The sequence below is a fragment of the Oryzias latipes genome, chromosome 12 (genome assembly GCF_002234675.1).
Source record: "Oryzias latipes chromosome 12, ASM223467v1".
In the NCBI taxonomy this organism is placed as follows: Eukaryota; Metazoa; Chordata; class Actinopteri; order Beloniformes; family Adrianichthyidae; genus Oryzias; species Oryzias latipes.
In genome coordinates, this window is record NC_019870.2 from 24,456,753 (window position 1) to 24,484,741 (window position 27,989).

A 27,989-nucleotide genomic window follows, 5' to 3' on the forward strand; every position below is an offset into this window, starting at 1 on the left:
TTTCGTGGGGGCGCGGCTACCTGAGAAGCCGGACCGATGATTGGACACCTGTGCTGTCTGTCATCAATGCGTCTACCTGCCACTTCCTGCTGGCTGTTGTTATTCAATTTCACTTTTGTTTTTTGAAGGCGTAGCGGAGCTCGTTGACGCGTCGGTGTTGTTGGGCTCACTGGTTCGGTCGGATCGCTCGCCATGATGGCCCGGCTGGATTCCAGATGAGAGACCTGCTTGGGTAACCCCGCCTCGGCTTCATGAGCTTCTGCGTCTGCCGCTGTGTCCCCAGCAGCGATGCTGTCCTCTGGATAGGCAGGACGACGGCGGCCGGGAAGGACTGACCGCAGGAACGGTAAGCAGCCCCCGCGGCGCGAGGGCACGCGGAGTCGCCGAGGCAGCTCAGCTTCATCACTGGGGGGGGGGGGGGGGGACGAATGTCACTAGCGTGTCTGCCGTGGATGCGGTGTGTGCGCAGACGTGCGTGACATTGTTGGTTTTCGAGGTGCGTGCTGTGTTGCGGGGTTCTGCAGGGCTGCTCTGCTGCGGTTGCGCCTGGCTGGGCCAGGAGCGTCCTCCATCCATCCTCTCATCCAGCGTCTGGGGGACGCGGCGTGGCCTTCCAGAGACATCAACAGCAGACTCGATCTGCCAGTGCTGCTAAGGATCGTGACTAATGAATAACAAACAAACAAACAAATAAATGGCGCGTTTAGGAACAAACAGTAGTTTTCCTATATGGATTTTTGCGCTTAAGCTTCATGCTTCAGACATGACAGTCGAGGCTCCTCTGACCTGAAGGCGCACAGACTTCTCCAAAAAGGGGTTCAAACAGCTCAGTCAAAGCTTGGGGCCGCTTCTGCCTCCATGCTGTGCTTTTAAATGTGTTTTTATGCTACTTTTTGCTAATGGACAAACATTGATCCCACTGCATTCATCTACAGACAGAGAGACTTAACACCACATCCATCCACCATTGAACAAAACATTTTAAACTATTGGATTACAATATGAGCCATTATGTTTCATACAGATCTAATTCTATCCAAAAAAAAACTCACTTTGTTTGTAAACAATACGAAATTTGACCAATGAATTGTAATCATTTAATGCCACTAGGCAGGCATGTCCAAAGTATGTGTTGAAATTGTGTCAAAATTCCCTGTGGCCAGCAGGCTTCTTTCATAAAATCAATAATATGCAGCACTTTTTATAAACTGTGTGTATGATGTCTTGATTGTGATTGACTAATTTACATCATTATTGTGGTTTAAAAATTCATTTCACCACCGATTTGATTCATATCATAATCTGTAGTTGCTGATTTATTTCAGTCGATTTTGGTTCATTTTGACCTAAAATGGATGCAGGACATCCTTAGCCAAAAACTTCAACCAGTGTGACTCAGAGGTAAAAACCTGGTTACTGAACAGAGAAGGTGTCGTTTTCCAGAGTTTTTGTATTTCTTTCAAGATAATCAAGTGTAAATAGATATGTGTATAAACAAACAAGTAAACAAGAATTAATGTCAAATCCATTCACATGTTGGTTTCCTAAAGTTCAGCCGACTGTTCTTTTTCCACACCCAAAGAACCCAAAGGGAACATAATTAGAACATTCTAGCACACTGTTTGGTCACATGACTTTGCTCAATTCAACGTGTTTCCACACATCGGACTGGTTGATCATTGGACATGTGTGTTGTCCGCTGTGATGCACTTGGTGGTTTTTATTATAATAAAATAAATCTACTATGTCTCAATCCAAATGGGATGATCCAATATCGATTATCCATTCATCTAATTTTAAAATGTTTTTTTATGGTCTAGGTTGATTTGATTTGATTAACAACTTGCCTCAGACAGATTGATCCGCTTGGATCATAGGAGTAGAAATCAATTCATCAATGAATTGAATAATTATTGCACTCCTTATTATAAGTTATCTTAAACCTGTGGCAACACGACTGCTAAGCCCTTTTTTGAATTCATTTCCAGTTTATTTCTTAGATGCCACCTGTAAATGAAAAAATAGTTGACATTGAAATTGGATAATTGTTTCAGTTAAATACAAAACATCTGTTTCTGCCTAATATGCCAAGGGGACTGACTGTGTTCAAAGAGATTAATATTAAGAGGCACTAAAAGACGAGACACGCCAAGCTAACTGAGAAAGAATGGATCATGGTATTTAAATAGGAAATTCACAGTGAATTTGCTAAACTGTATTCAGCTATTTTTCTCTTCTGCGTCAAAAAAAATAAAAGTATGCCACTTCAACCCCATGACCCCAAAATGGATTTAACAGATTTAGAAAATGAATGAAAGGAACAACCATTTCTAGTTGAGGAAGATATGTTTTTTTTTAAAGTTTAGGGTCAACTAATTTAAAGATTTTATAACATGCACTTTAAGAAAATGGTTTAAAACCCCAGAGTTCTGTTTCTCTTTGTTAATAGTAGAATAATATTACAATTACCCCTATACACTCAATGGATAATTTAACACTTCACTTACATTCAGTTTATTTATAAAGAACTCATTCACAACCAGAGTTGCCTCAGCGCTACACAAAACCAAAAACACGTCACACAAAGCTCAATTTACTACAATTGTTATAATCCAGATAATTAAAATAAAGCCAGATTATTTTAGCCTATAAATGGCAGATTACATCAAAATGTTTTCAGTGTAATCCCTGTGCTGAGCAAGGAAAAGCCTCAGTAGGGAGAAAAGCTCTACAAATAGTAGACTAGGTAGAAACCTCCAGAATCTTTCTGCAACTTTCTGTTCTGAGAAGACAGGAAGGAGAAAAACAAACGCAGTCACTTTTAGCCATATTTTTTTTCTTTTTACATCCAGTTTACTTAGAAAAAAGATTCTATTTACTGCCCTGATTGTTCTAGCTGAAGAGGATCGATGGTCTATTCTATGTTTAAAGTGACAAACTGGGTTTATGGGCAAAATCCTTTTAAACAATGACACCCTTGTGATATCTAAATGTTACACTGAGATGTTCTAAAGCTGCAGCAGCTATGACTGAGACTGGAAGAGTCCAGGGAGGCTTTCAGAGTGTGGGAGGCTCCTTAAACCTGTGCAAAACAGCTCCAGTTGACTGCTGCAATGTAAAGAGAATTTCAATAGGAGGTTTTCGTAGGATTTCAGCATCATAGGTTATTTTTCTCACTTTAAACTGTGACACATCTCTTAATTTCTGATGGCATCTTATGTTAAAAGAACAGAATGTCTACCAACAGAACAGTGTTTTGAAACATTTTTATTCTAGTATATTTTAATGAATAATTAGAATAATTAGAGTAAGAAAAACGCATTTTTAATACCTAAATGTTAGACTATTTTAAGCAAATACATCAAATGATACTTGGGCCTCCCCTTAACACGATTCACTGCAAACATGCAGCGTGGCGTGGAGGTGATCTGTCTGGGTGAAGGCCTCCAAAACCTCCTGGCTGGAGGTCGTGACCTTGATTCAGCCTCTGCGTTTGTCTGAGCGCTGTTCCTGATGTTCTGGCACCAGCGGCAGTCCATCCCCTCAAAATCCCCTCAGAGCTGTTGATTGTGTTCTTTCTGTTCCACCACATTGTATTCTATCATGTCACTCTCCACGAATGTGTTTGGATACAGCCGTCTGTGAACAGACTGCCTGTTTAGCTGTGACTTTTGTGTCTCGCTCTGCTCATGTGGGCTGTCACGGATCCTTTTGTCAAACGTCTGTCAAGTTGTTCTTCCCCATTATTGTGTTGGTAATGATCCAGACTGACTGAGTTTAGAAATAACCAATTGAATGGAGCGTGAGACTGAACTTTCTCGCAGAAGTAATGCTGTAAATTACAGTTATCAGTGGAATAAACACTTGGCAACAGACGGTGAGAAATTAGTCTATGTTATGTAAGTTTCATCTTTTTGAAATTAATATATAATAATGTAGACCTGTGCATCCAAAGATTCATGAAATACTTCACTGTTTTAGTTAAAAACAAAGAAAATATTCAGTCTATCAATCTGTTGTTGGTCCATATTCAGAATTGTTCTAATTGACAGAAGTTTTGCTGCTTTATAGTTACTAATGGGTGCAAGATTTTCTCTGCCAGCAGTGTTAGAGCTCAGCAGTGATCTTTAGCCCTTTAGTTACCCATAATGCCTCTGTGTCCAGGTCATGTCACATCATCTCAAATTCAAAGCTCGACTCAATATATCAGTGCACCGTAGAGCTGATCAAGTTCTTTATATTTAGATAGATAATACTTTAATCATCCCTGTCAAGATACATTCAGTTGTTTAAATTCATTACACAATAAATAAAAAAGTAAAAATGAAAGCAAAACAAAAGAAATACTTGAAATGCTTCATAAAAGATGTAATAAAAACTCCCAAAATGCCATTATAAAATCGTATCAGTATAACTCTTATAGCGGCTGGGATAAAAGATGTACAGACCCTCTCAGTTCTCTGACAGCTTCTTTGAGAATCCAGAGTCTTGTGCAGTGGGTGACCTGTGTTGGTGAGGAGGGTCTGCATCCTGCTTTTTCTTCTTTCCTCCACTGGAGACCCCACAGAGTGAAGCCCCTCGGCAAGCACCGACACACACTGCTTAATCAATTCCAGATGATTTCTGTCCCTCATTGTGATGTTACCCCAACAGACCACACCATAGTAAACAGCACTAGCCATAACTGACAGATGGAAAAAAAGAAAGTGTTTAGTATTATGGTTGTGGTTCGGGTTAAACCACCAAAAAGTTCCTGAGCCCGGCTGTTTCTGCAGCTCACCGCTCCTCCAGGGGACGGATCAAATGATGCGGAAAACACATTTCACACAGACAGAAACTTTAACGTTAAGTTTCATTTTAAAGACGTGCAGCCAAGAACAAAATGCAACCTTGGACGCATTAAAAATCCGTGCAGGCTATACAGCAATGCGCATCTTGGCTCCACAGGTTTGGTTTTTGGTCGGAGTTTTTGGGCATGTCTGTCTGTCGTCATCAGGTGTTTTTTGTATGTTAGCGTTATTATGTCAAATGTTTAATTTCGTTGTTTTGTAGTTATGAGTGTTGTTGAGTGGGGGTTTGGACTTTTATAAGCTTTTGCTTCTTCCATTCCCCTTTCAAATCTTATTTTCCAAGTCATGTATTGACTTATATTTTCTTTTCCAGGTAAATGTTGATTTGATTTGAAATAAACTTGTTACTACTACTTACTACTACTACTACATATTAACAGACATTAATTTCCATCACTTGTAAATACGAGCAAATGACATCAGCCTTAAAAAAACAACCATAAACATGTCATTGCAGACGTTGAAGGACCTTAGTTTTCTCAAAAAGAAAAGTCTGCTCTGATCTTTCTTGTCAGAAGCCTGAGTCTAACGGACCAGTCCAGTTTGCATTCAAGGTGAACTCCAAGATACTTGAAGGATGAATTAATTAAAGCAAAGGAAATGCGGTGTAGAAAAACTACAGAAGGACTCCAAAGAGTAATCACATGTTTTCTCTGTTTAGGCATGGAGTGGAAGTCAATTGTTCCCCAAGCTGAAGGCCTCTGTAGCCCTGACCTGTGCAGTCCACCAGTGCCTTTGTGAGCATGTATCGCAGAAACGGGCTCTTGGATGGCACCAGCGTCAACTCAGTCACCTCGGAGGTAAGAACTCCACTCCAACAGTTACATCTAAACTGGAGAAATATTGTTTGTTCTAAATGAAGCACCACTGCAGGAGAGAAGCTGGCAGATCTAGTTGTTTATATATCTTTCATGTGCTTCACCACCGTTGTGTTGATGTCAACAGTCAACACCACACAAGGCTGCAGTCCACAGGGATGAATGCAAAGTCTTTATATGTGACTGGATTCCTAAAGTTTCTGTCAGCTCCATGCCTGTCGTCAAGTTGACATTATTCTAATCACACGGTTAACACATAAGGGCATCATGTCCCTTCGTGGGCATCTTTTGATCTATTTTCAGTGTTCTCTGTCGTCATTTAATTATTATTATGCTATTTATAGCCAAAATAAACAAAACCTGTGTCGTTTTCTAAGACATAGTTTCTGCAGAGCAGCAGGAGTTGATTACAAATTCACTTGTGGGCGGGACTGATAGCACAGAGCAAGCCTGCCCCCCTTCCCATCACCCCTCTATTAAGACGCTCTCCCGCTGGCTTATAGCCCCTCACACCCCCAACCTAACATCACTGATGCAACAAAAATAGCCGGCCGTGCAGTTTTGATCTAGAATCTACATGGATCCATTTGTCTGCAAGTGGATGCATCAGAATGAAGCGGAGCAGAGAGCTTGTGTCCCGCCCAGTTTATTTTCTACCTAACAAATACAATCTTTTTTTTATTTGCTCCTGATTCACAATGATTTAAATAAAGAAATACTCAGAAATGCATTTTTGGTCCTAATTTTCTTTATATATGACCTCCATCATCAAAAAAATGCTAAGAACAAACCAAAAAAAATGAGAGTGGGTCTTTAAGCATCGACTTTTGCTTATTCTCAGAAAGCACGTGGCCCATTCTTTTATGTTGGCATGACATCCAGGGCATCAGTGTGAGATCCCACCTGCATGTTACTCAGGAAAAAAAAGCTTCCCAGCCTCTCCTGGTGAACTCCGCTCGCCAAACCACAACTTCAGAGGAACTTGGTAGAGTCTGTTCTGTTGGAACGCAAGACAGAGATTAATTCTCATTAGTGTCCTTAAGGTTCATAGATGTTTGCACCGCTGGTCCACGTGTGACAGAGGAGTTCATGTCCTTTGGGTTGTCTTTCAATTAATTTATTAGGGTTGGATAGAATTTACTGTCACAAATCGGTCAAATAACCTTATGAAGAAAAAAATTAAATACACAAGAAGGGAATTTGAGTTTGTCGCAAAACTGCATCCTGACTCAACAAAGTAGTTATTACATTGTCATGTTGAATCTGTTTAAAGTAGTAGTGATGTTACATTTGTGTCTGTCAGGCAAGCAGCAGTTCATGCTCCTTGGATGGACCGTATGTGGACTGCGCCAAGAGCTACGATGCAGTCGTCTTTGACGTGCTTAAGGTGACACCTGAGGAGTTTGCAGTGAGTATGCCATGTTATGTCACTTAAATATACATTATTTGAATTTTTGCACCTAGTTCTCATTTATGCAGTTTTTTTTAATTCTCTCAGTCCACCTAAACAAATAGGATTGATATGGAAATCAGTTGTAGGTTGTTTTTTTTACACAAATTTTGGAGCCTTCAGTAAAAGTATGAAGGCAAATGACTTTTATTGCACACCTTCATAAAAACCGATGCCTATTCTCACTAAAGTTCTCAAACTTTCCCACCACTCCTAACCTGAGGATCTTTTCAGGAAAAAAGATGCACATTCTTTCAAAAAGCTTCTGCAACCGCTGTTGATCTTCTTAGATAATGCTATTTTATTCCAATCTATCAAAGCAAAAATTATTCACTTCAATTTCAAAATAAAATGAAATAATGGCTAAAAATGGAACATGTTCATGAACAGGTTAAGGAAAAGTAGCTTTATTTTCATGTATCAGAATGACAGAGCAGTGATTTCTCACTGGATAACATCTGGTGTTGTATGATAAGATAAGATATTCCTTTATTAGTCCCACGATGGGGAAATGTCCTTGTTGCAGCAGCAGTACAGGTACAAGAGCAAGAAAACTATAAAGTCAATATACACACATATATTTCCAAAAAATTGCACAGGATGACCATATAGTCAGTTATTGCACAGGGTAAAAGAAATATGACAGAGCCGATGATGTTGGTAAACGTGGTTCACTGGGAGCAGCTAAGGTTGTACAGTCTAACGGCAGAAGGTAGAAACGACCTGCGGTGTCGTTCCTTCAGACACTTATGATGTCTCAGTCTGACGCTGAAGGAGCTGCACAGTGAGGACACAGACTCATGCAGGGGGTGGGCGTCGTTCTCCATCATGGATGATAGCTTAGCTACCATCCTCCTCTCTCCCACCTCCTGTATTGAGTCCAAAGGTAGCCCCAGAACGGAGCTGGCCTTCTTCACCAGCCTCTCTAGCCGCCTCCTGTCCACTTCCGAGATGCTGCTACACCAGCAAGCCGCTCCATAAAAAATGGCTGATGCCACCACAGAGTCATAAAAAGTCTTTAGGAGTGATCCCTGCACTCCAAAAGACCTCAGTCTCCTCAACAGATAAAGTCTGCTCTGTCCTTTTTTGTACAGTGCTTCTGTATTGTGTGACCAGTCCAGTTTGTTGTTGAGGTGAACACCCAAGTACTTGTACAAATCTACTCTCTCAATATAAGTTAAGTTAATAAGTTACTATCATCAGCCAACGTTGTAACCACATAGAAAGTTTTGTTTTGTTTTTAATGTTAATTGGAATAAAGCCTGGTAATTACCAGAAAAAAATAGCATTAAATTCAAAGAAACACATAAAGAACTCTTACATAATATTTATTCAACTAATATGCACATAGCCAAATTTTCAAATATTAACTGTAGCTTTCGTAATAACTCTCCTGAATATGTTCTTCACTTTTCTATCACCGGATTTTCTTTTGAACTCTGGAACCAATTTGAACAGTTTATAAGTAAATGGTAAATAAAAAATGAGCAGCATCATAAACTTCAAACATAGAAATGTTAGGATTCTATAGTTTAGTTAGTTTTTTTGGTCGTGTTCTAAGTTGCCCGTTGTCAGTCACGCCACTTTCAGGTTCATCGTGATCCACAGCTGCCTTCATTTCAGTCAATTGCCCTCCGTCTGTTTAAGAGTCTAGCTTTCAGGTCATCTGTTCTGCTTTGCCACCTTTTGTTTTCCTGTTTCATATGGTTTATTAAATGTTTTACTTTCTGCCACTAAACCCAATCTCCGGCATTTTGGGTCCTACACCACCAGCTCCTGACAATAATCCCTTTTTTTGTTTTGACATGGAAAACACTGTTAATTTATTACTTCCTCAAAACAAATTATATACATGAATACAGAGTAAGACTGATATTTTTTCCTAATTTCTTAGGATTTATTACTGAATTTGATCAATTTTTAAAACTCTTAACACTATATATACTCCCAAATAGTTATACTATGGGGGGAACTTTGTGTCCCCCTGTTTGATGAGTGATATTATCTCTAGTTTAGTTTATTCCGTTTACTATTCGTTAACTTGTAATTTCGTATTTACATTATTTATTCTCATTTTATGCTGTGATTATTTTGTGTAAAGTGCTTTGGATGCCCTTGTCTATATGTTCTGTAAGGGTTGTTTTTAATTGCAAATGTACCATAATGACTAAAAAGTCTTTTTTTTTAACCAAATCTCTACAAAAGAAATGATGAGCTGTCATTTTAATATTTCAAAGTTCTATGGCTGTTTTGTTGTTGATATTTTCATGTTTTTAAGATATTTAGTTTAGATTTTTTTTTTATTTCAGAGCCAAATCACTCTGATGGATGCACCAGTTTTCAAAGCTATTCAACCAGAGGTAAGATGAACTATTAAAGGGAGAAGTCATGTGTGCAGGTACCCTTTCTTAACTAAGACTTTTCAATTATTTGTTGCTATTTTGCCACTGTTAAGACTAAATAATCCTGAATAATGTTTTCATGATAAAAGTTAAACAGTAAATCTACTGTTCAGTCCGCTAAACTCAACGTCTGTGTGTTCTTCAGATTCTTTTGTCAGATCAGATTGAAGTGTGCTGCAGGACTGACTGAAGGCTCTTTTTCTGATGTGATTTTTGGCAGGAGCTTGCAAGCTGTGGATGGAATGGAAAGGAGAAGCACAGTTTGGCTCCAAATGTGGTTGCATTTACACGCCGCTTCAATCAGGTACAGTCCACGGGGTTTCTGAAGCAAGCATTTGATGCCTCAGTTACTCTCTCATGTCTCAAATCATTAATATTAGAGGATAAGTGGTAGATATTGCTTTTGATATGTGTGTTTTAAGGGGTTTCAAACGGCTTTGTAAAAAGGGTTTCTAGCAGTCGCTATTTTTGAAGAAAGGAGTTTGTGTGAGAAGGAAAAACTTAGATGTTTAAAAAGGACAGGTATGTTGGGATCAGTGATCCAGACATGTTATTTTCTGCCTGTTGAAGGAGACATTTTTAGGTAAAGGTTTGACCTATTCCTGCCTGAGGAATCGAGAAAACATCTCAGAACAGTGGAAGCAGTTGAGATTGCTCAAATTTGTTGTGTTAACATTCTGAAAACATTGATGGGCTTCATTTGGAGCTATCATGAATTCTACAGAGCAAATGTAGGCATATATTAAGGTGCAGCTATTTGTTAAAATGGAACGCCTGCTCCCCCTCTGCAGCAGGAGAGACGTGAGCCTTGGGAGAATGAGAATGATGATTATGCAGAGTGCAGCCAAAGCTGCTGAACTTTCAAGCTTAAACTGGATTTGAGTAAAAGCTTGTCACTCAAGAAACGGGTGGTTAGCTTTTTTCCACTGCCATCTTCCTGCAGCTCAGAAGCCCAGCAGAGAAAGAGGCAGCAGCGGATGTGGTTGCCGTCAGAGCGAGGAGCTTGACCTTGTTTCTTTTTCTCTAGCAAAGCGCTGCGTTTGCCATCTGCGTTCTTGAAGGTATCTAGACAAAGGGGAGGGTTTTGAGAGGACTCGATGAGAAGCAGAAAGGAGTGAAAAAGTCCTAACTTTCAAACTTGAGCGCATGTTGTGAGATCTAATTTGAGCTTTCTAGGAGCTCCTGAATTGAATACCCTTGAACAGACTTTTGGAAGACTTTGATCACAGAAACATTTGTTATCAGTTTTGTACTCAACACCACACGCTGTTCATTTGACTAATCTATATACCATTTTATAATGCAGGGTTTTTCTTCTTAGTGGTCAAGACCATAAAAAGTCTTAAAGTCACACTCCAATCATTCATCTTTTGATCTATTTTTTAAAGTGTTCCCAGTGGTCTTTCAATTATTTGTGTTTTTGCCAAAATCAAAACCCCTTTTTCATTTTCTAAACCATAGTTTCTCTTCCATCATCAGAAAAATGCCACAAGAACATGTTAAAATCACCAAAAACAGTTTTCATTGAGTGGGTCTTTAAATTATGTTCATTTTTCTAGATTCAGACTAACTGAATAGGATTAACTAGCTGTCTCTCCAAATGGAGCATCTGCTACCTATTGTTCTCCAACACCTTTGAAACAAAAATTTTACTTCATTGTGCTTTTTCTGGTCAAATAAATTCAAGGAAAATGAGTAGAAGTGCAGTACATTCCTAGATATGTACATTTCAGACTTGTGTGTTTGTCTCCCTCCTTGTCCCAGGTGAGCTTTTGGCTGGTTAGAGAAATCTTAACGGTCCAAACGCTGAAAATCCGAGCGGAAATACTGAGCCATTTTATCAAAATAGCTAAGGTGAGTTAAGAACTGCAAACACCGAATATTTTTATTTCTGTCATTCTTGCTAAAGCGTGGGCACATTTGTTATTTCTTAAGGAGGGAGTACATGTTACATCATCTGGGCCATCAGGTCAGAGCGACAAAACAGCAATTTAGTGGTGATGGACTTTTATTCTGACTGAGAAAAAGCTGTTATTCAGCCTTTAATAAACATCCAGATGATTAGAAATGAGTTTTATTTAGATTCGGTATGTGGAAACACAGAATCCCTTCAGCCCGTTACCATGTCAGGTGTCATAGCAACAGTTGCTCTTTTTTTCTTCAAGAATTCCCAGATTTCACTTTTATTCTTCCCTGTCCATCTGTTGCCATGACGAGTGACTATAAAAACTTAAATGTTTAGTTGTTTGCCAAAGCTTTTCAAATGTGTGCTGCTCGGATGTGAAACATCTACCATGTGAAACGAGAAAACGAATCTCCTGAAACAAGCAGGTAAATCAAGCAGGTAAATGCTGCTGAATCCTGCTGTCAGTGAGGCCAGAGACCACAGAGTGAGATGGAAAAAAATACTTCAAGATATCCCTAAAAATTCGATTTTATTCACAGACTTGATTTTATTTTCAATTATTTTAACGCCGTCAAGCTTATGCATCAAATCCCTTTGGCTCCGAACTTTCCCGAATGTACTTCATCGACTTGAAAGCAAAAACACGGGTGAATTTTTTTATTCATAGCTGGAAGTAATTCCAGGTGTCAAGAGGTTCAGTTAGCAGAGTGTGAAACAGCGACGATCAAGGTTTTTTCTGCACCTGTTTACTAAGAGACATGTGTTTGCTTGCAGAAACTGTTGGAGTTGAACAATCTTCATTCTCTGGTGTCCATAGTTTCTGCTCTGCAGAGTGCACCCATCTTTAGACTGGGCAAAACCTGGGCGGTAAGACGGCAGCTTTCTCCTCCGTTGAAACATTTTGAAGGTTTTGTTTTTAAATCAGGGTAACTTTAGGCCAGGGGTGTGCAACCTTTAACGCTAAAAGAGCCTTTTGATCCAGTTTCTAAATGACCAAAACCCAGCGAGAAATCTGAGAATTTTCCACCTCTAACCATTTAGATAAATGCACTTTATGTTTTCGTGGCCAATAAGCTTTTCATTCATTAAATGTAACTTTCAAATATTTACAGTTGTTGAATTGTTACACTTTTTACTTTTCACAGCAGCACATCCAAGTTCCTTTCAAAATAAAATACACTCCGTGTCAAATAAGATCCTCCTGCTGCAGCAGATTTACCTGAATTAAAAATGCAAGAAAGTCAAACAAAACTGTTTCTGTTAATATGACTTCAGTCAGGCGCTGACGACATTGGCGTTGAATCAAATTAAAAAACCATGTTTACATGTGGGCCTACATGCAATCATAAACAAGAAATTTGTCTCAGAACAAAAAGCAAACACTGTTGAGCTGCAGAAGACACGAATGTGTGCTTTTAGTTTATTTTGATTATAAACCACCCTAAAAGTATAGATAAAACCTTTCACCATCATTTTTGATCAGTATCTGACTTGATAAAAATCTAACTTAACTAAAACAAATGAGCCAAAACTACAAACCCATCATTTATTTAAAGTTTTAGCATTTTCTTTCAAAGCCAAAGTGCCATAATGGAGGAATGAAAGAGCAGAACCTTGATTTAGGCAAATATGCATAAAAATATTGAAGTTCTGATAAAAAATAAGGGTAAAAAAACAAAGAAAATCTCTTTATTGCATTTAAATTTGTTTGGTGACATCTACATACTCTGATTTTAAACATTATGATATATAATTTATATAGATAAATACTGTAAAATGTTTTTATCTTTTAACACATGCATTAAGGTTTTTATTCATAATATAAGGAAGGCTTGTCTGCACTAAGTTTCTGTGGAAATCTGTGGAATTTGATGTATTATTATCCTCTCCCTGCACATTCAGGTTCTTATAGAGAGGCCAAATGTAAAATGTCACAACATTTTTATGTGCACGACCACTGCTACAGGAAAAATAGGGAATGACTGATCTGAACTGGAGCAGGAGCGGCAGCGGCGACATTTCTGTTTATGTAACACCGAGTTTTTCCTCCAAATGTATTTTTAGTGGTTTTGCATCAACATCTTCATATATTCATGGATTATTGTAGTGTCATCTCCTAATTATTTAGTTATACAATCCTCATTATTGAGTGAGATGTGCGGTTCATGATCATTTCTGCAGCCATGTATATATAAAGAATTTTACATGTACCTCTCCTCCATTGTAACACCTGCTTTTGATATATTTTTAAGGTGTTTGCATATTTTAAAAAGTGGTGACAGCAGCAGCACAAACAAACCGCTTGTTGAAAATGTTTTTATACTCTTCATTTAAATCTTTCAAATATCCTTTTTTATGAAAAACATGGTTTTATTCCATAGATTACCTTTAGATACTCAGATAAAAATCTATAACAGGAATTTCAGGTAAACTGGAAAATTCTTTCCCCTAATTGCTAAAATAAAACATGTATTCATTTGTACAAAGGTCAGATTGTACTATGAATATTTTTTGCAGATTCTCAGCAGTTAATTTGACTCTACAATGTTTCTGAAGGTTACAATGACATGGATTAGATGATTTATTTCACATTTTATATATTTTTTTACTGTAGTTGATCAGTCGGAAAGACAGAGCCACATACGAGAAGCTGAATTACTTGACTTCAAAGGAAGAGAACTACATTCGTATGCGAGAATACATCTGCTCTCTGAAGATGGTGCCCTGCATACCTTACCTTGGTAAGTTTTTCTTTTGGCTTGTCCCAAAACATGCCTCATTAAACAAAAACATAAAAAATATTTAAATGCTACCTTATTGCTTCTTCTATTAAGCAGAAGCTTTCCAAAGAGGTTCAAGAGAAGCTCTGGACAAATGTTAGACTTAACGCTGTTAGGTAACTGAGGAATAGACGTTTTTTATGACAAAAAAACCCTCCCAAATCATTTTCAAAGAGGATTAATTAGGTAAATAATCCAAACGTCGTCCTTTGTGAGATGTTGAGTTTTCCATCAGAGTTTGGAGCTTCTACCACACAACTGGATGCCTGAAAGCACATCAGGGAATTTCTGGGGTTACAGTTGCAGTCATGTGGAAGAAGACACTGAAAACTAAACTTTTAGGACGTGTTAAAAACAACATAGGGCTAATACAATTTAAAGAAAAGCTAGCAATATAAGTGTTGAATAAAAACAAACTTTGGGGATTTTATTAAAAATAGGACCATGTAGTAATAGTAATCGCTCAATAGTTCTGTTTGAAAAGGTTGATGGATTGTTTGGTGTTTTTGTTTTCATAAAGGGATCTACCTGTTCGATATGATCTACATTGACTCCGCCTACCCCGCGTCAGGCAGCATGATGGAGACAGAGCATCGGACCAATCAGATGAACAACCTCCTGAGAGTCATCTCTGACCTGCAGATGTCATGTAACTATGGTGAGATGTGATGCCATCTATGGCTGGTGTTCTCCTCTCGTGTAAAAAGTATTTTTGTGAAGTCTTCAGTAACAGCACTGAACTGGTGTGTGGGTTTTCAATCGTTTTTGGACTGTGGGAGGAAACTAAAGTGTCTGGAGAAAACACTCAAACTTCACACAAAAGGAACCTAGCTGGGATTTGAACCAGAACCTTTTTGCTGTGAGGCGAGATTGCTGACCACCACACCATCATGCTGGTTGAGTTCAGATCCAAAGCCTAAATGCCTTGATGATTTTGTGAAATAAATGTCTCTCAAAATGACATAACATTTTGTTCCTTTAGAAACAAAACCTCGCTTCCTTTCTAAAATCAGGAGTTTGTTGTGGCGCTGGCTCTGAGTCACAACCTGCAAACAATCCCGTTAAATATGAACAATGAAGCCTCAGCTGCCAAATAGCATAGATCCAGTTTGGCTTTTTGTGCCTCAGTATTCAGAAAGACTTTACATTCAATTTAAAGATTAAAAACAAAATAAAAAGGGCATTCAATTGTATTATTGGCATGTGTTAACGTTCCCGGCCTTAGTCTTTATTAGCTGAAGTCTTGTGTAAAAAAGGCTGTGATATTTGCTGTCCAGGTTTCTTCTAACATCACATTTTTCAACATCTAAAAAGATTAAGTCGAGACGGTGATTTTTTTATTTTAGCAAATTACAGACAAACAATCAGCTTTTTATGTTTTAGTGTTTGGATTGAACTAAGTTTTTTATGAAATGACTGAAGGTTTTCATCTGATCTTCCTGCAGATCACCTGATAACCTTGCCGCACGTCCAGAAGTATCTGATGTCGGTTCGCTACATTGAGGAGCTTCAGAAGTTTGTAGAGGACGACAACTTCAAGTTAGTTTTAATCTATTATACACTATTATACACTCCAATACAAACACACAAACATGCACACACACCCTCACTAACACAAACACACATGCATTTCACAAGGAAGGTGGGACCTCGGACCATCATCCCTGGTAGGGGGTATTTGGCCCTTGGCAACGGCGGCCATGTTCCCTTGGCTTCCTGGGCCCGGCGGCCCTCTTTCCACGTAGGGCGAGGGATCCCTGAGTTCTCTGGCAAGACCAAGAGCCGGGGTTCACATCACACCTGAGCCGGGGGGTGTCCGTGTCCCTGTGGTGGGGGTTCTGGTCCCTGCCCCTGAGCATTGGGCCTTTACCAAAACACAACACTTCCTGTGGACCCCCTCTTCCTCTGGGTATCCTCCCCCTGGCCTGGGATGGCTGGCCCCTGTCTTGCTCTCTCCTGGACCAATCGTGGGCCAGGTGGGTGGCTGCCTGGAGCTTGGGGCATGTCTCCCTTGGGGGCTCCTGGCTCGTACCTGGAGTTTTGGTGGGGGGATGCCCAGAACTCCTGGGTGGTGATGAGGTGCTCATCTGGGGCTGTGGGCGCTCTTCTGGGGCGGGGTGCCAGAGTCCCACGTTGGGCCCTCCCGACACTGCGGGGGGGCCTGCTCTCCTGGTTGGGCTGGAGCTTGCACTCTCTGTCCCCCCCATGGCTCCCTGCTCTCTGGCTTTGGGGGGTCCTGTGGCGGTCCTGTTGGCCCTGGCCTGGGCGGCGGATGTGATGGCGGATGTGGTGGTTGTTCTCTATCTGCTGCCGCTGCTGCTGCGGCGGGGTCTTGGTGTGGGGATGACTGGACACTTTCCCTCCTTGAATTGAATGAAATATTAAAATATAGAATATAGATTGAATGAAATATTTCACACTAGTTGGTTTGAATGCATAAGTATGTGTGTGGGAACATTATTTGTCTCGTGTACATGTTGACATGTGAACATTTTTGGAGCCAACAGGTATGTTTGTGACATTTGAGTGTGTGTGGACAGGCCCCGCCTTTATAGACTTGTAGTACATCTAAACCTCACCGTAATGAGTATAACCATCCAGAAACTTGTTGCTTTATGCTGCTTCATGATTTTACCCCCTACCCCCCCCTTTTCTATAATCACCCTCCTATGCCCCCCCTCTCTAACATCCCTCTCTCTTCCCTTCTTTCGTTTTCCATCCGGTCCAACACAAAAGATTTTCAAATATGATTAAAATTAATAAAGTTTGGCCTCGATTACAAAAGGGGTTTATTCAGACATACCTCTGTCTGAAGATTCATAACCCCTGTTGTTAAAATAAAATATGTCCAACACAGGAGGCCTTCAGCTCTCATCTGTCTGCCCAGCTGTTGGACAGGACAATTAAAACAAATAATAATAAAAAAGTTAGTTTTTATCTGATGACATTTTAAAATTTTTAACAACTTAAAAACAAATAATAAAGTTTACCCAAAAAGATCACTGTGATTTAAAAAGCTTCAAATTAGAAATGTGGTCAGCTAATCCAAGACTGTCTTTTGGGACACAAACCTCCACAGCGATTTCTAATGGAGACACATTTGGATTTATGAATTAGAGGTAAGATCGGGCCTAAAAAATCCAGCCCGACTCGCTACAGACCCGCGGGCGTTAAACCCGAACTCGGCCTGAACCCGACCAATTAAGTTGATTTGCAGGCCCGAGCCGAAGCAAACCCGAAATTTCAATTTATCCCATAGTTTTTTGGCAGAAAAAAACGCCAGATTTCTTAAGGTTAAAATGTCTACATATTCTTATGATCATGATAAATGCATTTGCACAATGAAATAACGCTGGAACAAAGGATAAGAGGCCAGACAAAGAGAGATCTTGATGTGCACTCGCTTAAGTACGCAGAGAAATACTGCAGCCGTGGCGGTGCGTGTTTGCCTTTTCAGTTCCCCTGTCTTAAGTTTATCCTTGACTTCTTGTTGCTCCATATCGGGGATACCTAAACAAAATGGATGCAGACTTGCGGAGGGAAGATTACATTCACGACACGTGCGCAAAGCGTGCCCTGGCTCTGCGTCTGCGCTTCCTGTTAGTAGTTCTATAGCAATTACCTTACAGCGCCTTCTCTGTTTTAACCAAATATTTATTTGTATTCCTTAGTTTAGTTACCCACACATCGTTTTAGTATACATTTTTATAAACATATTGTAAGGACCCAGAGTTTGGACAGAGCTGAGGCTGGCCGGCGCCCCCCTCTTTCTGCCAGTTGCTGGACCACAGTGTATGTCAATCAACGGTGGGCTGGTGACTGGGGGGCGGGGTCTACCTGTGTGTGTGTGTGTGTGTTCGGTGAACGTTCTCCCTCTGAGTAAGAAGAAGCTGACTGTGCCTTTCGGTTCGTGCGGTAACCGTTCTGACGTACAGCATTAAAGAGCTGTTTGACAACCGCCCGCCTTAGGAGCTTCTTTGCAGCCATAAAATATATTTATTAAAAAAGTCAGCGAGACAGAAGCCCGGCCCGGCCTGGCCCGACCCGACCCGACCCGACCCGAACGTAATGATTTCGGGTCGGGTCAGGTTATGACTCTGGCTCTCGCTTAAGATCTTACCTCTAGTATGAATGTAAACCTCAGGAGCAAACAAATAATACAATTTTTCTCCTATTTTCTTTCTCACTCCCAAAGAGAACCTCCAAATCTTCACTTCTGCTACCTGCACCTCTGCCTCCTGTCTTTCCCTCACTTCATCCTAATCAATCTTTGCTACTTCCTGCTCCACAGCAGTCAACTCTTCTCCTCTGTGCTTTCTGTTGACCTTATTCATCATTTCTTCTAAGTGCCCCTTCCATCTGTCCATCACAGTTGTAGCAGGTGGATGTAGTGAAAACTAATAGAATTTCCATCTGTATATTTTTACAAATCAGTTTAAGCCTTTTGTTTCAACTAACTTTATGCCAAATGATTCAAAAGCTAAAGACGTCGGTCAAGTCCGTAAACTCCACAGACCTCCAGCAGACCCTGAACCTGCAGGAGCAGCTTAATCAAGCACATCTAAACATTTTATATTTTCTGAGTATGAACAGAATAAATCTTATATGTTAAAGTAGGCTTGGCCTCAAACACAAAGTTATGTCAATATTTTAAGCTGAATTATCCAGTATACGACAAAGACGGACTTTCAGAAGTCAATGTGGGATAAAAGTGATCCGGTGGAGATAAACAAAACAAACACCAGTAGAAAAAGTTCTTTGGATTGTTCTGCTGTTTTGAGCGACTGTTAATTCTGTAGTCATCGTACAATAAAAGGGATTGATAGTGTTCTATAAATATATGCATATTTGTTCAATTTCTTAGATTATCCCTAAAGATCGAACCTGGCAAAAGGTCCCCACGCATCGCATCCTCTAAAGAAGACCTGGCAGGTAAGACCGTTGAGTTAAGCCGAAATGGTGGTTAACAGCTGGATTCTTGACTGAGCTTTAAGTCATCTGAGCCATCCCTCAGGGGAGCAGTGAGCTGCAGTAACAGCTGAGCTCAGGATCCATTTCAGGGTTTACAACCATTTATAATTCAATTAGCTCCTGGGAGAAACAAGAAATGCACAATTAGCTGAAAGGTAAAAAAGGCAACAAGTACCGTATTGGACAAAGTTATTCCCTTTTTTTAGTTTGGTTAATTTACTTTTAAAGATCAAAATTGCCCTTATCATAGGACTTAAAGTAAAAAAAAACACCCCCTAAATAGAGCCGTAGTCAAATGCCCCCAATCTATACGGATGCTGCACGTTTTTGGGTTGTCCGGGCCATGGAGGGCTGTAGAGAGGATCTTAAGTGGAGTGCAGGTGCGTCTTTCAGTTCCCTTCAGACTCTTGCAGGCCCCTTAAGGGACATCACAAAAATTGGATTTACGATTGTTGTGTGTGTGGTAAGTGTGTCATAAAGTATTTGGACAGATAATGTAATTTACACGCACTTATGACATACAGGTGATGCTTTTGTACGATGCTCTCATGTCCCACCGTAAACTACGAGCACTGGCTCCTCACTGACCGTGCTCACATGCTGCATGAGTGTGATCATTTTCCCCCTACAGGCTCACTGAGCGGTCCACGACTTTGCTATTTTCTGCAAACCACCTGTGTGCTCCGTACAGGTTTGCCCATTCTTTGTCCACAGACAGCCTTTGTCCACTCGTAAAGCCAGTTGTGGCTAAGAATAAGTAGAATTCTTTGTCTCGTCAAACCTGCTCATTTTCACAATAATCACGTGTTTAACTTTGATTAGAATGTAATGATGGGGCTTTCTTTGTTTCAGATCTCTCTGTAGTCTCTGCTACTTTAAGGTATAACCGACGACCGACTTGTCCAGAAGCATCCATGGAGCTGCACATCCACACGCCTCCCCCAGCTCATCACAGGAAGAGTCACAGTTTGGGAAACAAGTGAGTCCAAATGATTGGACGACTTTTTTTTGTTTTTAATTTCAAACATAAAATGAAAATAAACACAAGGGTTCAAAATAGACGGATAAAACAAAAACAGGAGTGTGTAGAAGAAAAATCTTGTCTGGTCCCCACCCCTTTTCACAACCCCCTATGTTTTGCATATTTCTATTTACATTTATTTTTTCCTTAAAACATTCAAATTACATTCTGTATAGCATTATGCAGTAGTAACATTATTTCTTTTCTTGTTTTTATTGATCATTTTTAGCCTTTTAAAGTTTCATCAGTGACGTCTTGTTGGTTTTCTTGAATCCATGTAAACTTTTGCTTCCTTTTAAACCTTCATCCAACCCGTTCCATAAATTCACATCTCAAATTTAAAGGATGTGTGCAGTGGGTCGACAGAGACTGGAACAACCAACTGAATCTACAGAAAAAAATGGAATTAAACTTAAAGTAACATAAACTAAATTTAGAGATGAGCTCAAATGAGTGACTAAAACGGAAACCTACACTGAGGCTGTGCTATTCTAATGGGCAACCTGACGCTGATGGTGATTGAAGGGGCAGAGCAGAAACAGAACCCAAAGAAAGCTTAAATGCAATTTGGAGTAAACATAAAAGCATGTGGTCTGGTCTGCAAGACTGAGCAGAATATTTTATGTCACAGTTGTTTTTCTACTAACAGTTATTTTTTTTAAATATATCTCCCTTAAAACTTTACATGTTAGCAAAGATATTCTCATAGTAACATGCAAGCAAAAAAAATTCCAAATATCTTTTAAAAACCTAAATGGAAAGTAAAAATATCAAACCCATGATTTGGGTCAAAATTCATGATTAAAATAAGTAAACATCTTGAATTTCAGTGGCTCTGCTAACATTGCCCACCAACAGGGTTTGGCTTTTTGGATGAGGTGATCCATCTTCTATTTTTAAAGAGAATTTAAAAAGAGGCAAAAAAATGTGACCAATGCATTAAGCTGAAACTATGAGGATGTCTCATACATGCTTTCCTCTTTGACTGGATGCCATAGTGGATGCCATAGTGCAGACTCATTGACTACTAAAACAGGTAGTCCTCTAGTAAAAACCTCGAGTAGACACAACAGCTTTCAGATAAAAACCCTAAAAAAAGAAGGAAAAGGTCAAATTAAAGATATATTTTTTCTTGGTCAGGAGGAACAGGAGCCAGATTTTCACATTTAAGGGAAGAAAGTGAACTTTAGGATTCAGTTTTAATTTAAGCACAAAAAAAAACAACCCTGGAATGTTGTGCCCATGAGCTGGATAGTTAATCTTGAAATGTCTACACTGCTGAGACTACATTCCCATTCATACAATCACACATCTGCGTTAGAGCTGCATGAGTGATGAGGACAATGAGAGCGTGCTAGAAAAAAACCCACATATCATAAACGAAACTTCTAAAGGCATACACGGTTTGAGAAACGTCCCCTTGGATACATCATCGGGGTTGTTTCCTGTAGTTCTGGGTGGGATCCAGAGGACTGAGCCTGATCTGCCCCCCCTCACCCCCAACCAGAGCCAATATGGAGATTTCTCTGCCACCTCCATGTTGTTGCTAATGGCTCTTTCTCATTTGATACCTGTTATGCCTAGTGTGTGGCGTAGGCCATACTCATGGAGTAGCGGGAAAATCCCTCACCATCGTCTTCCACTGGGATCCATCTGGTCCTCCAACCATTCTCCTGATAAGCCATCACTGGGTCCTCTTCCTCTCCTGTTCCAAAGGAACGGTCAGCTTCAGCAGCATAAACTGTCTTATGGCCTCATAGGTTTAAACAATGTCCGGTCTTAGTATGGACAGGGTGGTGTCATGTGAAATTTTCTGCTGCTTTTCCTCAAATTTTTTTTATTAATTTTGGTATTTATTACTTATTTTTTATTATTACAAAATGAGAGGAAATGGAACACATACATGTAAGAAGGTGTCCAAGCTTGCATCAGCATACAGAATCAAAAGTACAAAAAACTGCTGATTGGCAGAGAAATGAATCATTTCCTGATTCAAAGACCAGTGGAATGCAAACATGCAGAGTTTGAAGCACTTTAAAGCTACTCAGTCTTTACTCAGTTACACTGCCCTGCATTCTCTCTGGTAATCTAAAATATCTGTTGCATCACACACACACACACACACACACGTGAAATACTGTGAATGACATCAAGCTTGTTTGCATACCAGCCTTGTTGTGCTGTAGAAATGAAGCATTCATAAAAACCTGTTTTTGTGTGTCTGCAGCATGATGTGTCAGTATGGCATGTCACAAAGCAGAAGTGTAACATTTACCATAGACAAGGAGCGCCACCTGCTGGACGGCAGCTTTATAGAGTCTCAGAGTCCAGCCAGACGGGATCCATACAGCACCTCTGTGTCCAACAACCTGTCACTGAGTAAGTCTGTGTTTGCCAGGAAGAAGCCATTTGTCACATTCCAACATTTGTTTCTGCTTTTGGAACTAAATCTTTAACTTGGCCAAAATAAAGTCCAAAAGAAACACATCAAAACTCTAAAATATTTGTTTTAGTTGTATTAAATGAAACTTTGGGGGATTCCTTTAGAAGAATTTGTTATCTTTGTGTCTGGTCAGTTGTGCCTTACTGTAAAGAATTACCATTCTTTGACGACATTTTAGCAAAACACTATTTCTGTTTGAAAAACTTTATTTTACAGTTTGGATCAGTTAGTCATGAGATGTTGGAATTTTATCTGTTCTGTTTAAAAAAATGTTTTCAGATTCATCAAAACGGTGACTTTTTGTTTTGCAATGTACTGATATGAATGTGAGGTTGTTAATTGTTATCTTCATCACAAAGTTTTTATGTTTATTTTCTTGATAGGCAGCAGTGCGAGCTCGTTTGGGGAGGAGCTCTCACCTACAATCCAGAGGCGAGTCACACTTCCCACCCTCACCAAATTTTGTTTTTTTGTCAGTGAGAAATCGACCCAAATGTCTCTTAAAGTGTTGAAGTCTGCAGACCTCTGCTTTGGATTCATGCTTAATATTACTGTTTTATGAAATAGTAAGTAAGTAAGTAAGTAATCTTTTTTTATATAGCACTTCTCACAGAGAGCGACTCACAAAGTGCTTCACAAAGTAAAAACAATATAAAATCAGTAGCGATACCCAATGAAACGCACACAGGCATAGAAATAAACAAACAGGCAAAAGTGAACACAAGTAAAAGTCAGCTAAAAGCTTTCCTAAATAAAAAGGTCTTAACTTGAGCTTTAAAACACTCGACTGAGTCAATCTGGCGCAGAGACAGGGGGAGGTCGTTCCAAAGTCGGGGAGCAGCTGCCTGAAAGGTGAGGTCTCCTCTTGTTCTAAAATGAGTTTTTGGAACACATAAAAGATTTTTTTCAGTGGACCTCAAAGAACGTGCAGGAGTGTAGGGAGTTAAAAGGTCAGAAATATAGATCGGGGTTTGTCCGTGCAGGGCTCTAAAAACTAAAATCAGAATCTTAAAATCTATTCTAAATTTAACAGGAAGCCAATGTAGAGATAAAAGCAGAGGGGTGGCATGAGTGCGCTTATTGGTTCCAGTTAAAAGCCTTGCAGCAGAGTTCTGGACCAGTTGGAGACGTTTAAGAGACTATTTGTTAAAAACAAGTAAAAAGAGAATTACAATAGTCTAAACGAGAGGAAATAAAAGCATGGATGATCAGCTCAAGGTCAGACCTGGTCAACATTGTCTTCAGTTTAGTCACATTCCTCAGGTGGTAAAAACAGTTTTTGACCAAGCGCTTCGATGAGAGCCTAGAGACAGCTTTGTCAAACCAGACACCAAGATTCCTGAGACTGGGCTGGACAGAAGAGCTCAGTGAACCAAGGTGTCTTTTGATGGTGGGAATTTTGTCATCAGGAGCAAAAATTATTGTCTCTGTCTTGTTTGGGTTCAGGAGTAAATGGTTGTCATTTAACCAAACTCTAATGCTGGCCAAGCAGTCTAGGAGATTTGATAGATTTGTGTAATTATTTTTACCAAAGAAGCAATAAAGTTGAATGTCATCAGCATAAAGATGATAAGAAATATTTGAAAATTTGCTGATGAGTCTCCCAAGGGGAATCATGTAGAGAGTGAATAGAATGGGTCCCAATACAGAACCTTGGGGAACGCCACAAGACAGGATTTTTGCTTCTGAAGAAAGATAGTCAACACAGACCTTATAAGATCTACCACTGAAATAGGAGACAAACCAGCTTAGGACAGAACCAGATAAACCATAGTCGTTGTGAAGACGTTCGAGCATGATGACATGGTTTACAGTATCAAATGCAGATTTTAGGTCTAAAAGAACGAGAACGGTGAATTGACCAGAACCTGCCGCCATGAGCACATCATTAGAAACTTTTAAAAGAGCTGTTTCAGTTGAGTGGTTCTTTAATAAAGCATGTTCTAATTTTCTGAATGATATACTGTCCACATTGAATAGAGTAACATGTTCTATTTACCACAATGCAAGTCCTTAACTGTGTTAACGTGTGTGACAGGGGCCGCATGTACGCCACTCTGGGGCCAAACTGGAAGGTTCCTCTTCGCCTGTCCCCCCGGAACCGAAGCTACGTTTACAGGTATTCATGTGATGTAGTGCCAAGAAAACTGTTGATTTTCTTTTTCATCAGCAATTTAAAATGTTTTTTTCTCAAATTTTTCTTTTTGTGAGAAACAAATATTCTAACTTCTCAAGCAACACACAAGGATTATGGCAGCCCAGTGCATTGTGGGATAGCAAGGCCTAGATACATCCTTAACCTCTGCTGACTGTGCTAAGTTGGCATGTACAATTTTCTGTATATAATATTTTTCTTGTGACAAAATAAAAGACAAAAAAAAAGGAGAATTTCGTTGACATTTTGTTTGGGTTTGAATGTCTTGGTGATCAACTGGAATCATGGAGCACCACCAGAAGTAGTGATTGATTGATTGATTGATTGATTGATTGATTGATTGATTGATTGATTGATTGATTGATTGATTGATTGATTGATTGATTGATTTCCTCCTCAGCCCCAATGCTGCAGTGTCCTGCCACAGATGCTGTGAGGCTAAAAGCGTGACCTTTGAAGGACCCGTACGACGGAAAACGCTGCTGAAGGAGGGACGGAAGCCCAAGGTGCCGTTACTGGCGATGAGGCCTTGTTTGTCCTTCTTTCAATGTGGTTTTCCGTGTGAAAAGATTTGAAAGAGATTTTGCTGTCTGCCAGCTGTCATCATGGACCAGGTTCTGGATCAGCCTGTCTGGATCAGCACTCATATTCTATAGTGCCAAAGCACTGAGGGCCTCCGAGAGAAAACATGTAAGTCTGATACCCCAAAGGAGAACTTTAACATCCAAACATATTCAGAGATGCAGACGTTTGGGTTGACTGCAGAGCAAATTGCTTGAAATGTATTTTTATGAAATTTTCATAAGACCAGCTCTATAAAACTGTTCATGAACTGCCAACATTTACAACACTTTGTCGCCTCAAAAGCTTAAAAACTGAGAACAAATTGAGACTAATTTTCCATCTTTGAGTCCTTTGCTTTAACGGTTTAAGTTTTTGTTTTCCTTCATTTCTCACAGTACAAGTCAACCCCCTGTAAGAAGGTTTGTGTGACTGGGTGGATGGTAGTGCTGCCAGATGACCCAGCCAGACCCAACATCTTCCAGTTAAATGACCCAGATAGAGGTCAGATTAAAAAAAAAACACAAGACCAGAATCTCTGCTTCTATTTCAGCCAGTTTAGGTTGTCTTACTTGGACTTTGTGTCACAGGAAATGTTTACAAGTTCCAGACGGGATCCCGTTTCTCCGCGATCGTCTGGCACAAAAACCTGGAGGAGGCTTGTAGGAGTTGTAAGTCCCAGGTACGGTCAGCCATCACAGGAAACTGCTTTCAGAACACATTCTGACTTTAATCAAAGTGATACACAGAAACTCTGAACTTGGAACTTGGGCTATTAAACCAGCATTTTTTCCACCACCTTTTTTTTTTGTTTTACCTCGGTCCACTTTTTCTTTGACAAAAATCACAAGACACACCAGTAACCTAACATAAAAAAAGAGAAACTTTATAGGCTCTATTATGGATGTACCAGTCCCTCCAGGATCTGGTGTGTATTTTTTCTAAGAATTGCAGCACAAAAATGTCAAAGTTGCATCTGTTTTTCTTAAAAGATGCAATAGTTTTCAATAATAGGAATTTTTAACTTCACACAGACAAGTTGATTTTCCCTCTAATTTATTAAAATGCAATTTTATGTAAACCTTACAAAGAAACAATGATATTCCTTTTTAAACTGTGATTTACAGTATTTATGAATTTTTTTCATATTTGTGCTAAAGCAACTGTACATTTTGAACAACTATATAATTGCAGCATGCCTTATACATTTTATCCATAAATGACCAACATTAAATTTAAAAATTAATCCTATTTCTTTTATTTTGCTGTCACATTGACCCAGTGAATCATGGGAAATGTAGTGACCAAATTGTGGCATTGATGCCAGACTGACTCACATCTTTATTCAGTTTTTACAGCGGATCCTGTGCGAAGCTGCGATCTTTAGCTGTTATTTTTGTGGTAACTGACAGACTTTGTGAACCAAGTTGAAAAAAGGAAGCGAGGACGCTAACCACGTCTGATTGGTTTATTATAAAACCTCCCAGAATGATTGGTGGAAGAGTTTAAAGGATTAACTTTTTCCAAAACGAGAGCAATTGGACAAAGTTGTGGCATAATTATAATACAGTCATTCCTATCCAAGTGTATTGAGTAAGATTCCAATAAACACAGAGTTTATGTATTTCTAACTACTTAGCGTGAAACCTGGACCTGTTTGGAAGAACACAGAGCTTGTATCCTGATAATGAACAATTAGGTGAAATTGATCAATTTTCCACGGCACACCTGAGCATCTCTCAGCACATTGGTTGAAAAACACGGTTTTAGACCATTTTTTATTGAATCACAATAGACAGACCTTGGGCTCAAATGAAAGCTTTTTTCTTCTGCTTCTTCTCTCTGAGCTGAATTTTTTTCCATTTTTTTAATGAATTCTGTTTCTTTCAACAGATACCAGCAAACCTCATGTCGTTTGAATGAAGGCATGCTTTGCCCAGCAGGACTTTCTAATGCCAATTCCAATCACGTGGGAAGACTTCTATAGTGAAACTTCAGACTTCGATGGCATCTGCCTGATAAAACACCTGGATGCTGAAAGGCTCTGAGACTGTAATGTCTGTAATCCAGACATCTGAAGACTTTGATAAGGTGCTTTCTGTTTATAGCACTCCTCTATCATTTTCATTATCTGCTGTGAATGTGTGAGCAAGCACAAGGAGTTCCCACCTGTGTGGAGTTTGTGATCTGAGCGAGTTTTTGTGCATTTGAGCACAAATGTGGAGAGCAGTTTGAGCACTTTAGGTCGGATCTTTGGCTCCATCACAGTATTCCACAGCCTTTACCCGGGGCTTGAGCTTTGAACACTCAAAGCTTAGAGGGTGCTGAAAAAATGGGACTGCTTTTGCAAGAAAAAAAAAAGCTTCATTTCAACACCATTACAGGAAACTGTTGGCTCTCTGTTCTCTGTTGTCTGGAGATCATCTCTTCATTCTATGTATATGGTTCTGATTACTATGTTGTCAGTGTGTGAAAATCTTTCCGTGACTCACAATATTGGCTTTATGGGCTCCAGACCTGGTTTGTGGCCCTTAGCAGTTGGTTTGTGAAAAGCAGATTTTGGTGTTAATCCAGTAAAATCACAGCCTGATTGTTTCAGGAACAGCATTCCCCTCCCCACCAAGAAAAAAAA

General features: G+C 39.6%; 1 protein-coding gene across 1 annotated transcript; it reads left to right on the forward strand.

The window, feature by feature from the left end:
- The first annotated feature begins 57 nt into the window (after positions 1–57).
- LOC101170286 (ras-specific guanine nucleotide-releasing factor RalGPS1) lies at positions 58–27,989 on the forward strand. The gene is made up of 20 exons (XM_004075033.4): positions 58–346; positions 5,512–5,650; positions 6,972–7,076; positions 9,428–9,478; positions 9,741–9,824; positions 11,285–11,374; positions 12,201–12,293; positions 14,041–14,167; positions 14,727–14,864; positions 15,652–15,745; positions 19,071–19,138; positions 20,030–20,156; positions 22,426–22,577; positions 23,025–23,073; positions 24,680–24,760; positions 25,197–25,302; positions 25,394–25,486; positions 25,756–25,861; positions 25,948–26,039; positions 27,251–27,989. Exons 2-20 carry the CDS (start codon positions 5,594–5,596, stop codon positions 27,278–27,280), a joined length of 1,743 nt encoding a protein of 580 aa, XP_004075081.1. The 5' UTR covers positions 58–346; positions 5,512–5,593; the 3' UTR covers positions 27,281–27,989.